We start from the raw sequence: 12781 nt of genomic DNA on the forward strand, positions 1-12781 counted from the left end.
AGGACCAACACCAGCAGATGACGCTGCTCCACCAATTATCAACGACCGAGACGTTGTCTGTGCTTCCTGAGGGATGTAACATCAGGGATGAGACAATTGTATCCCAGGGTCTTCTCCTCACAATGCTTTCAATGCTGCTCTTATCTTTAGCTGCGTACCTTTTTATTAACAGCTTTGTTCGTTTAAATATTTAATAATAAGCTTCGCTACAGCTGTGTGTTCAACCAGCTTCGTCAGCATGGTGTGTTAGAGGCTTGTCCTCCTTGTAGACGGGAGTCTGTGACCGTCTGCTGGACAGCGGGTAAGGCTTCACCATGCTGGCCATAATGTAACCTCTCTGTATCACAATATATATTTTTAACGTTCACTGGTTGATTCTTGATTGTCCAAGAAACAGAATTTTAGCTGTAAGCAATTAGCTGTTATACAAAGAATCGGAAACAAAACCATGACCCTTCCCTCCATGCTTTGTGCATATTTACACCTTGTGTTTTAAAATACTACAATAAATTACACTTTTAACTATCTTCTGATTTTATTTAAAAAAAAATTTACACTGCAAAAACAGAACTAAAAATAAAAAAAGGAAAATTGTCTTGAAATTAGTGTATTTGTCCTTGATTTGAGCAGGTTAATAAGACTATTTGCCAATATAATAAGATTTTTCCACTTAAAATAGGAACAATTCATCTCCATCATCTAATTTCAAGTGCAGGATGTCTAATTATCTTATTTTAGGGGTAAAGATACTCATTCCATTGCCAGATAATCTTATTTACCTGCTCAAATCAAGGACAAATAGCGTAACTTTAAGAACATTTTACTTGTTTTTAGATCTGTTTTTGCAGTGTAGAAGAACTTGCAGGATTCGAATCAGTTCATTTCAGGGCAATCGCACTGAGATCCAGGACCATGCAGGACCGTACGATTATTATAAAGTGCAAGAACCTAACATCTATGTATCACCACCTGTTCTAGAGGAGACCCGTATTCCTGATAAACGCGGGGAACACGATGCTTTTCCTCTGGCTTGTATTGATGCCTTGTTTTTTTTTGTTTTTTTATTTCCCCTGGCAGCTGTTATCTGGCCCAGCTGGTTCCAGATCTCAAGATATCGCCTCAAAGAGACACAGGAGGAAGCAGAGGGCGCAGGTTCCTCGTCCTCAGGTTCCCGTCAAGACCGAGCCGCTTCAAGGACAAGTGAGTGTAGGGCTCAATGCGCTCCGGCAGAGACGAGCATCGATCCAGCTTAAGTGTTCCTCGTTCTACCGACGTTGTTGTTCTCTTCTCAGCCGCAGCTCATCTCCCCGCTGTGCCAGGAGTTTCGTCGTGCTGGGGGTCCGCGCATCAAGCACGTGTGTCGCGCCGCCTCCGTGGTGCTGGGCCAGCCCCGGGCCATGGTACCCGACGACATCCCCCGACTGAGTGCCTTGCCGCTGCATGAGAGATCCGGCATTTCGCCGTCAGCCGTCGCTAAAGGTTTTTATCACCATAGTCAGCATTGTTGCTTAATGGGACGCTCTTGTATTTTCCTGTTAATGTGGCGTTTGTGAATTTGGAAGTAGATTTCTGGTTTTCAGGTTTATTCTGAGCAACTTCAATTAAGCGATTGGGTCTGACGTGATTAAGATGAGTGTGGTCACCAGTTTTACCAAAGGAATGGATGCGTTTAGATCAGGGGTGTCAAACTCATTTTGGTTTAGGGGCCGCATTCAGCTTAATCTGATCTCAAGAGGGCCACACGAGTTAACTCATTGCAAGATTAAATAGAACTAATAAATGTGGACTTGTTGTTGATTTTTATATTAAATTATTTTCACTTTTACACAATATATTATGAATAACCTCAGCATTTTTAAGAAAAGTATGTGCAATTTCAACAATACTTTTACTCAGTTAACCATTTACTTGTGCATTATGCATAAGAACTGATCACAGTGATTATACAATGTTGAAAAACATGTATTCACATTTTTTGGAACTTAAAAACAATGTCCTACATGACAAAATACATCAAACAGATAAAAATTAAGAAATGATTTTAATTTTTCCACACCTGAAGCTTAATCTGCTAATTAAAACACAGCGCCCCTCGTGGACAATATAGGAACTGTATATTTTCAATTAAACGAAGTACATGTTTTTTTCAATAATTGTTTGATCATTCTCTTCCTTTTATCTCCTCTTCTTTCACCTTTAGTTTTTTTTTCTTCTTGTTCTTCCTTTCCTCTCTTACTTTCCCATTGTAGTGCCCATATCGTTTGAGATATTCCCCGCATGAATCATAATAAAACTATTCACATTCATAAATCAAGCGGAGCACTATGGCAAAAGCAGTACTGCTCCACTTGTGAAAGTCAAATCTGACGAGCTCTTTTTGGCATTAAGACAACAATTCTTATTGCCACATTGCCAGACAGGACACTGGGAAAAAAAAAATCTATATATATATTTTTTTAATAATGATAATGCATTTAGCCACCGCGGGCCGTATGTTTGACACCCCTGGTTTAGATAATCAACTTGCAATGAATCTGTCTATAAAATAACCAACCTAGTTGTCTTTTTTTTCATTTTCTTTTTTTAATCATGCTATTTTGATATGAACTAGGAAGAAACCAGAACTTTAACAAACAGAACAGTGAGGTTCTCAGTTGTCAGTACACCTTCAGAGGGCTGTTGTTTGGTCCTTAGATGTGTAACCTCTTGCTTTACTCTTGAAGACAAAAGTCAAAACTGATGGGAAGTTGTTGTTTTTTTGGGGGGTTTTTTTGCATTAAAACTTTATAAAAAGATCAGCTTTGACAGTTTTCATGCAGCATCTGCGTAAAATGTCACTAATGGGACAACGAAAGAAAAGCTGTTGATCTTTATTTTTTATCATTATGGTGCTACCCACAAGTTTTTTTTCTTCCTTTTTCACAAATATAAAAATTTCAGATAAACAAAATGTACAAATTGTATGTATTTATTTATTTATGTAAAAAGTGTTTTTAAACTACATGATGTAAACCCTCCCACCCTCGCCGTGTTTTATAGACTTGGGGGGGGCTTTAGACAAATCCTATTGGCTCCAGTGATAGATCTTTGGACTGTGATGGGTGCTGACCCCCCTGGCCTTGTGATTCCTAAAGTGTTGCTCTTGCTGCAGATGTCGGGTCTCCGTCAGAATCAGACAGTCAGAGCCTGTCGGACCCAAAGGCAACAAAGTCAAAGAAGCCATCCAGTTTCGCGAAGAAGAAAGGGCTCGGTCCGTTCGGGTACCGCTCTCGAAGGTGTGGCATCTGCAAAGGCTGCAACCACGAGGAGGACTGCGGGAGGTGCATAAACTGCCTGGACAAGCCTAAGTTTGGTGGTCCCAATACCAAGCGACAGTGTTGTGTGTAAGTTCAACATAATCAGCATCTGCTGGACCGTACAGCAGTCTTCAGAAATAATAATTTTTTTCTCTTCTTTTCTTTAACCACAAGGTACAAGAGATGTGATCAGATCGAGGAGAGGAAAGCACGCAGACTTAGCGGCAGAGCGGCTCCCAAAAGTATTTTGCCTTTTTATTTCGCGACCATTTTCTTCCTACCGTCTAGTGTCGGCCGCGCCGCTCGTTCTGTCGTTTAATGCACCATTCTGTCTTCGCTTAGGTTCGTCTAAGCGGAGGCGGTCGTCGCTCAGCGGGGGGTACTCGAGCAACGAAGAAGGGAACGAGGTTGGCGGCGACTCGCCATCTGGTCCCAACACAGACGGCCACAGCCCGTCGGTGAGGAAGCAGCCGAAGCGCGTCGTCAAGCCCCGCGTCTACTTCGACCTGGTGGATTACGACTCGGATCTCGACGACAAAGCTTTCTCTAGCTCTGCCTCCCCGGCGAGGAGGAGGGGCACCGGACCGCGCTTCAACCAAGGTAGATTAAGATTCAGGAAACCACAGACGTGTGCTGTCTTTCAGCGATGGTGTCACTTCATTTCTAAAAATGACTCGTTGATAATTCATACGTTTTCTGCTATCCTAAAGACTTTGTGTCCCTGGACGGGTTCTTCGAAGACTTTTCAGACGATGAAGTCAGACACCGTAAATCCAGTTCACACCGGGTACCGCAGGGTCGACGGAAAGCTGAGAAGGTGAGCCATAATAATCCAAACTCGGTTAATATCGGGACGGCAGTAGATCGGCCTTTTTTCATTTTCAGCCGAGTTAAAACTGGAAAAACCCAAAGCTAGTCTGAGATGGACAGAAAGGGAGGGGGGGGGGCTCCTCTGTCTTGAAACAGCTCATCTCAAAAACGTCCTGCCGCATTATGGCAACACTATTTTATCTACGTTTTAACCACAGTCGAGTTTCCATTGTGTGAATATTCATAGAGATGCTGATGATAATTTACATGGGGAATGGAGGCAGATCTTATTTGATGGGTTAATTTGACTGGAAAACCCTTTAAATTGTCCTTTCTCAGTAGATCCTGCCTCTAATGAGAGGTAGGAGAAATAATCACCGGCTTTTGTGTAAGTAACTGCCCCGATGCAAATGTAACGTCACTTTCACGCTTTAAGATGGTAGAAATCCACTTTTGTCTCCCCCTTCTTGGAAAGGTGTCAATATCTACATTTGCATCAAAAATTTATAATTTACACCAAGTACAGTCACATAGAAAACCATCCTCTGCAAATATGATATTAACCGTTTCCAACCTCTTTGATAAAACCCTGATTCAGACATTATTTTTCTCTCTTTAAGGCGTAATTGCAGTCAGAAAGGTGAGCAGTGCAGCTTTGGCTCACTGCGGCTGCCAGTAAACTTGGCCGACATTAGATGGACTCTTTGTTAATAAATCTGTAGCAAGATCTGTATCAGAACTTCCTGGATGTCTTCAGCCCTCTAGTCATATGTTTTTTTTTTTATTATTAAAAGCAAGTTTTATGATTATTATTTTAATTAAATGAAAGTTGTAGCAGCCATTCAGCCTCAATCGATGTTGTGTTTGTCCCGCAGGCTCTTTCATCTCAGGTTCCCATGGAGCAGACTCCTCCCAGCGTCCTGGCTGCCCTCGCTCATGGATTTGAGCAGCGGGAAGTCGAGTCTTCTAAACCAACTCACAAAATCAGGGTGGATTTTAAGGTGGAGACAGATTTCTTCTTGGAAAACAGTATTAATTATTGTATTAATGACATTTCAAAGATTAAACTGTGTTTGTTGTCTTAAGACATCATCTATTTAACGTATAGATAAGATAAGAGATGCCTTTACTGTCGCAGAGTGGGGAAATTTGGACAGTAGCAAAAACACAGTTACACTCTAGATCAGTAATGGAAAAATAAGATAATCCAATCTAAAGTTAAGTTCTAATGCGACAGAGAATGAACTTATCGGAAAGGAAAAAAATCAAAAGAATGTATTTGCACATTTATTGATAAAATGCCATATTCAGATAAAAAGGATTTACAGAACAATGTAAGAAAAATATATAATATGCGTGTTTGTAATACGAACACCCCTGAGTAGCAAAAGCATGTGCAAATGAATGTCATCATCTGATGGGCGGTGTAAATGATTCATGATCGGCTCAAAACTGAATTTGTGAGCAGCAGAGATTATAAAGCCTACCAGCAGCAGCGATGAAGGACCGGCTGAAACGTTCCTTAGAGCATCTGGGATGCAGCCGTCTGTCACTGAAAGAGCTCTCCAGCTCTGCAGCAGCTCCATGCATGGGGTGGAGACATTTTCCCTCCATTACATTAGTTTTCTTAAGAGTCCTGCCTCCCACCACTTGTACTGGATCCAGAGGGCATCCCAGGACAGAGCCGGCCCTCCTAATGAATTTATCCAGCCGCCCCACCAAACTCTTGAATGAGTTTTGCTTCACGTTCCTTTTTTACTTCTTTCCTTCCAATCAACTTTCCATTTCTAAGCTTGACTGCAGCACACGGTGAAGAACAATGATAGTGTGCTGCTCAACTTTCACTATCAGTGGTTCCCCCCAAGATTATGTTGGCCATAACATGGCAAATACACAACATTTCTGCTTTAAAAATACTTTTTTCTCGGGTCCTATCTAATATTTTATTTTGCTGACAAACTGGCTGAATCTGTATAGAATGAGTTTAGATTCCCAAATTGAATAATTGTAATGAATTACATTTTTTTGTGGTATTTTAAATATTGCGATGCAACTGTAACATCCCTAAATCAATTGTCCAGCAGAGGGCAGTGTTTGCTTTTAAACTCCCAAATCAACCGACTACTCAGTACTTTAGTCTGCTGAAAAATCAAACCTGAAAATGTGTTTTAGCCTCTACAGTTTTGCTTAATATTTTCCAACTGGACTTCACCTTTTAAACGTAAACGTTAAACCTACATTCTCCCAAACGTTCAGACCCATGTGGTTGTTTTCCCGTCCCAGAGGTGAGTGAGTGGAAAGTGCTGCTCCTGTAACGGCTGCTAACTGTTTCCTCTTTGTCTTCTTGTCTTCAGGAGGACTGCACCTTGGACAACGTCTGGAACATGGGCGGTCTAAGTATCCTGACCTCCGCGCCCGTCATGCCGCCCTATGTTTGCTTCCTCTGCGCCAGCAAAGGACAACACGAGGTGACCGCCCACTGCTTTCTGCTCTGTGTAATTTAGTTTCTGGGACGCTCGTAGATTACATCTCTGACCGGCCTCTAAGGTCGTCTCGCTATCCCCAGAATCAACTCTTTGCTCAGCTCTTGGTTCTTTTAGTCATTCTGGACCTGTCTGTACCACGGTGCCTCGGATCAGTTCCCACAGTGTAAAAAAACCTTCAGCTAGGCTTATTTGTTATTATCCTCCTTGTCATTTAATAATTTTTAATTCTATCATTTCCTGATCTTATAGTCTGCGAATTGTTAAATCTCCACGTACTTGCTTCTTTCTGTTTGAATTGCTGTTTTTATTGTGTCATCTTTATTTTTTTGGGTCTACGATTGTTATATGAAATGTGCTTTATAAGTTAATTTTAAACAATTGCCTTGGGGGTAACTCTTCTGAATGAATAACAGTTCTGTTTCGTGTACGTGTCCCTGCATTTATTAAAGGGACGCCTTTTGAAACGAGCGCACTTTTTTTCTGTTTACAGATGTTGTACTGCCAAGTATGCTGTGAACCCTTCCACCAGTTTTGCCTTGAGCCCGCGGATCGGCCCTCGGAGGAGAATAAGGAAAACTGGTGCTGCCGACGCTGCAAGTTCTGTCACGTGTGCGGCGGGAAGAACAAGATGTCCAAGGTACCGAGTGATTAAAAGTCCTTCTCAGTGCTCATATTAGCTAATACAAAAAAACAAGAAAGACCAACTTCAAATGTTTTTTTGTTTTTTTTTTCCCCCCACATTGCTGTTCTCAGCCTTTATTGGAGTGTGAGCGATGCCAGAACTGTTATCATGCTTCCTGCTTGGGGCCCAACTATCCCAAGCAAAACAAGAAAAGGAAAGCCTGGGTGAGTTTCGTAGAAAGCTTTGATGTAGATGCAGACGTCTGATTCGGTTTATTCTCTGGCTAATAGGATGTTTTTTTCTGCAGGTTTGTACAACATGCATCCGGTGCAAAAGCTGCGGCGTGACCCCGGGGAAGACATGGGATACAGACTGGAACCACGACAAAGGCCTTTGTCCAGATTGTTCAAGCCTCTTTGACCAGGGTGATTAAGCTCTGCCGGCTCATTGTTTTTTTTTTTTTTTTCATTAGCGGCTGCATTTTGTTTGCATTCAGTCGTAATTATTCCTGTTGTGGTTAAGTTAACTTTTTTTCTTTCAGGTAATTACTGTCCAATCTGCTTCAAGTGTTATGAAGACAATGACTACGACAGTCAGATGATGCAGTGCGGCTCATGTAACCACTGGGTGCACGCCAAGTGTGAGGATCTGACAGGTGATTATTAGTGGATTATTAGTGGTTTCCGTATGCGGTGCCTGAAATGTTTCCACAGACTTCATTGTAGTTTACTGGGATTTTATTTACACATATCAGGGTGTGATTACTAGGCCGATGATGCAAGGTTTTCAGATTTATTTATTTATTTTTTTTTTTTTTCAAATTTGAAGATTTGAGATACGCTGCATGCATATTTGCTCAGAGTCTGTATTTTGTAGAAATGCGTTTTTTTTTCCCATTACAGTATATTTCCTCTTGGGTTTGTCTCCTCCAGCTTAGCCCTACTAGAGAGTGACATGTTTTGACCTATCCTTTTTTTTTTTTGGCAACATAGCTCAGACTCAGTCAGAACGAATTAAACTGCGAACATCCATTTTTAAGTCTTGACACACGTTTTGAAATGGCTGGGAAAAGTTTGGTCTAGACTTTGACTGTAAAACCTGCAGAGGTTGACCTGATCTGAACTGTGGCTGCTGGAGCTCTGGTTGTGTGTCAGCAGATGTTGTTGAACTGGAAATGGACTCCCCGCCCCTAGTCTCAAGTTTTTTACAGCTTCAAACTGACTTTTTTTCAGTTTTGTTTTCATCTGACCTGAGCACCTTCTCCTACATGTTTGCTCCTTGGCTTGTGAATAACTGGAAATGGGAAGTTTTCTGGCTTTCCTGTAGCTTCTCAATAGTTCTGATAGGGTTTTTGGCACTACAGCCTGTTACTTTAGGTCAGTGGTTCTCAAATGTTTTCTGTTACATCCGCCCTTGAAGAATGACAAAATTTTGGACCCCTCATCACAACAAAATGAGTAAAAAATGTAACTTTAATTGTTTTTCATTTTTTATTTCATCCATTGTGCTCAAACAAAACAATTAAACATAAAAACAAACATTCTGAAGTCCTGAATAAGTACTGATGAAGAACATTTTAAACACCGGCATCTCTTAGAGGATTTATTGTTTTGTTACCATAATAAAAAAAACACGAGTACAGTAATGCATGTAAGATTACCCAGAATCTCTTTTACATTTTATTACAGTTAAACATTTTATATCCACAGTTTCTAACAACTGCAGTTTTTCCAGCATTACCACGTTTTATACACTACAGAACAACAGTATAAAAGGTTTTAGCCTGATATATCACTGCAGTCAAAACCAAGGTTAAAATGCATCATGTTCTGGATCTGGGAATAGAGCAAGTTTTCTTTCAGCTAGATATGATCCTCATCACAGAGGCCTTCAATAGACTAGCTCAAAATATGGTGACAATGATCTCATTCCATTAATACTAAAAGTAAAATACAGTTACGTTAAGTTTTACGCTCTTTCAGGAGTTTATTAATATTATTCAGAAACAGAAATTCATAGCTAAGCAGTTTGCTCTGAGGATTGTTCGGTATCCCTTTACTACTGTCACACCACTGACTGAACTGCAGATGGTGCTGTTGTCAAATGTTGCGGGTGTCCCCACATGTGCTGTGTTTATCTGGACAAAAGAAGGCGAGGCTGTTCTTGTACCCCCCCCCCCCCCCCCATTCTCCCAAAGCCCCCATGACACGATATGTTTGTATCTATAGCCTCTTAATTTAAGATGAAGTTTTTAAATAATTCTGCGGCATAAATTTACATATTTCTTTGTCATTTTATCACCTACACCTGCTTTAAACCAGGTGTGGCAAAATGCTATCCCTACATTGACGTTTGTAATTGTAACATGGCTCCTGGGAGTTGAAATATCTTTGCAGGACAAAGATGCACAAAGCTTCGGTTTAACCCTAACTTGTTGTTAAACTTGTTTCAGATGAGCTGTATGAGATCCTGTCCAGCCTCCCTGAAAGCGTGGTGTATTCGTGCCGGCCGTGCAGCGTCACCCAGCCCAGCGCCTGGAGGGAGCTGCTGTACATAGAGCTCAGGGCCGGAGTGGAGAAGGTGTTGGCTTGCCTGCTCTCCTCCACCCTCACCCAGCACCTTGTTACATGCTCACAGGTAGCTAAAGGGACTAAACCTCAATTTCTTTATCTGTGAAACTTGAGCAATATGTCTGATGGGGACTTTTTTTTTTACCTGCAATTAAAGTGTCTTGAAATGCATTTGGATGTTCCTCGACAGTGTTTCTCTTCTCCAGAATGAGCTTGTTTTGGAAGTGAACAGAAATAGCACTGAAGCTTGTAAACAAATTGATTACACATTTAGTTTGCTTTCTGTTTCAGTGCGAAAGGTCCATTGACCCCGACGGTGGAGCTGAAAACCAGCCGGCCTGTGACCTCCGAGCTGTTGGCAAAAAGTTCGACAAGGGCCTGTACACCACGCTGGTGAGTCCAGAGCTTGTATTTATTTATTCACCTTTCACTCAACACTTGAAGGTGGATTGGCCGATTTTTTTCGGAAATGTAGGTAAGAAATGCCCAAGTCCCCTTCTGAAGCTCTTCTGCTTCTCAGGAGGATCATGTGAAAGAATCTCCCAAATACACTCTTGTCTAATTTCCTTCTTCTGAGGCCTTCCTCTCCTTCTCATAAACTTGTAAGACAGTTTGTTTCTCGCGACACGTCGCCGTTTTCAAAGTATACTGTGAGAGCAGCGGCGCTACAATGAACTTCTGAAACTGAAGCTAACCGGATACGACAAGCAAAAATTAACAAGGATCATACACACACACTGGTGTTATGGGAGCGCATCAAAGTGATTGTCATGTGGGACAACTAGTATATAAGGTTGTCCCGAGCTCCCCCCTTCGGAGCTCGAAGCCAATAAGAGTATCCACTAAATCTTTAAGTAATCTGTTAAAGGGGTAAAAATGGACAACTTCTTGAGAACTGTAAGGATGTTGACGTGTCAGCAAGCAGAGACGTTCTAATGCTTTCTACGTCGGGGTTTTTTCTCTGCCTCATCTGGCTCATCTAACCACATCTTTTTTGGTAAACATGACATTTAGAAAAACAGCACAGGACATATCACATCATATCGATAAGTTTGTTTCTTTGCAGAATTGCAGAACTGGGGAGAAAAATGTGCTCTATGTATAAAAAAAAAAAAAGTAAAGCAGTTTTTCCCCCTACCATACTACATAAATTATTATAAACATTAACACTATATAGCACGTTCTCAACAAGTAAACGGCTCCGTGTCATTTTCAGATGTCCTATAAAAGTACCATTTGCTTTGATTGTTGCAAATCACCAAAAGTCTGTCTTTTGGAAACAAAAATCTACCTTCCTGAGTCCATATATGAAATAAGATGGCTGCTTTATTCTTGCACCAGGAACAGATCCAAAATGTAATAAAATTAAAATGGAATTGAGTTACGGTCAAAAATAGTCTAAACTCTTGCAGATCTAGATTTTAAAGAGATTTCCATTCAGTGGAGAAGTAGGAAGGAAGAAAGGCAGATCGCCTTCAAACTACCATGTATAAATTCACACGATAGAAATGGAAACATAAAAAGAGAGACAGAAGATCTCTGCTCGTATAAAGCTGTATTCTGTGATATTAATGGAAAGCTTTGTGGAAGAAAGATCTTAGCAAACCCATAGAAAAAGAAGAAGCAGCAGTTATTTTTTTATTATTTAGCAAACCGTCGCTGTACTGTCCTTACAGTTCTTTGAGAACAGCTGCAAAGGTTTTGTCTTTTCAGTTCTCCTGAACATCTTGTACTTCTGCATGTTTAGTCTGAAGCTGAAACTTTAAACACTAAGTGAAGTCATACAAGTCTGACACTGAGGGTTATTTTTTTTTTGCAATCCCTGCGTGACATGGTAGTCATGCAGAAGATCACAGTCTCGAGGGAAAATTTGCAAGACATTTCCTTTTTATAGCATCATCATACCTCTTAGCTCCTGAAGAAGTTGGCAAACTTCTGCTTTTGTGGCCAAGTTTCTACAAGTAGATTTTCAGTTCTCTGGGTCAATGACCTTAGCCTCATGCCAACGAATATATGGCAGACTTAGGTCATCATATATTGCTCCTAGATCCTCCTTTTAGGTCGCACGACCCATTTTAGGTTATGGCAGTCTGAGTAACAACAAAACAAAAAACAGGACACATTTTTGGCTCTGTGATGTAGGATTTAATCTCGAGGAGTGAATGCTGCCTCGTCTTTACAAGCAACTCGGTGACTTCTCAGTCTGCTGGTCCAAAGAGGTCTGCTATCAGATTCCAAAACAGGGAGGGGGATGGTTTAATTTTAATGTTAAACTGGACCAATGGTACCTTAAGTGGTGTGGTTTCAGTGCCAAACCAAGCATCTCTTTTTGTGTTTAGTGTACGATAGTCCAGTATAAATGTGACTAGTGTGAACGGGACAGATTTTGAAATAAACCCGACTTAGGTTGGTCCAGATGCCAAAAGACCAGAGCACTTAACGTCCTGAAGAATCTGAAGCCACCTTCGGTATTGGGTTGTTTAATGACTCCTGGAACAGACAGACAATGAAACCATGCTGATGGGTTTCTTTTCAAATGTGCAGAATGGGAAGATTTTAAGTGTTTTGTAGAAACTCTGAACGGCAAGATCTGTGGCTAAACGATTTCTTGTGTTGTCGTCCCAAACAGAAAATGTTCCATGAAGACGTGGTTCAGGTGATACGAAAAAGGCTCGAACAAGAAGACCACCTCCCGGAGGAGCAGAGACCCACGGCCCTGGCCCGCTCTTACTACCTAAAGGTACCGTCTGCCCGCAGTGGCCTTTATTCATCCGTTTGTTTTGCGCTTAAAACCAAAAACGGGTGTATTGTTGTGTTGGTGTGGGAAAATGGGAATGAAAAAAAAAAACATTTTTTAAATAAAATTTGGGTTTACATTTAGAATCGGTTTGATATTTTTGTTTCTTTTTAGCTCCTTGAAGAGGTTTTTAACTGGTTTAACAGCCAAGACCCAGAGTTGTGGAACCTTTCTACCAAAGACTTGCCACCGTGAGTAGT

General features: G+C 41.1%; 1 protein-coding gene across 2 annotated transcripts in view; it reads left to right on the forward strand.

The window, feature by feature from the left end:
- Nucleotides 1–12781, forward strand: part of kmt2bb (lysine (K)-specific methyltransferase 2Bb) — a 35849-nt gene that overhangs the window by 8221 nt on the left and 14847 nt on the right. For both annotated transcript variants that reach the window (XM_036132137.1, XM_036132143.1), the window contains exons 5-20: nucleotides 1078–1200; nucleotides 1293–1479; nucleotides 3152–3383; nucleotides 3471–3538; nucleotides 3639–3896; nucleotides 4007–4113; nucleotides 4982–5107; nucleotides 6461–6574; nucleotides 7083–7229; nucleotides 7346–7438; nucleotides 7522–7639; nucleotides 7756–7869; nucleotides 9667–9851; nucleotides 10076–10177; nucleotides 12414–12524; nucleotides 12696–12772. In XM_036132137.1, coding sequence (XP_035988030.1) covers nucleotides 1078–1200; nucleotides 1293–1479; nucleotides 3152–3383; nucleotides 3471–3538; nucleotides 3639–3896; nucleotides 4007–4113; nucleotides 4982–5107; nucleotides 6461–6574; nucleotides 7083–7229; nucleotides 7346–7438; nucleotides 7522–7639; nucleotides 7756–7869; nucleotides 9667–9851; nucleotides 10076–10177; nucleotides 12414–12524; nucleotides 12696–12772 — 2162 coding nt within the window. The remainder of the gene's footprint in view (nucleotides 1–1077; nucleotides 1201–1292; nucleotides 1480–3151; nucleotides 3384–3470; nucleotides 3539–3638; nucleotides 3897–4006; nucleotides 4114–4981; nucleotides 5108–6460; nucleotides 6575–7082; nucleotides 7230–7345; nucleotides 7439–7521; nucleotides 7640–7755; nucleotides 7870–9666; nucleotides 9852–10075; nucleotides 10178–12413; nucleotides 12525–12695; nucleotides 12773–12781) is intronic.

The sequence above is a fragment of the Fundulus heteroclitus genome, chromosome 3 (assembly GCF_011125445.2).
Source record: "Fundulus heteroclitus isolate FHET01 chromosome 3, MU-UCD_Fhet_4.1, whole genome shotgun sequence".
NCBI classification, from domain to species: Eukaryota; Metazoa; Chordata; class Actinopteri; order Cyprinodontiformes; family Fundulidae; genus Fundulus; species Fundulus heteroclitus.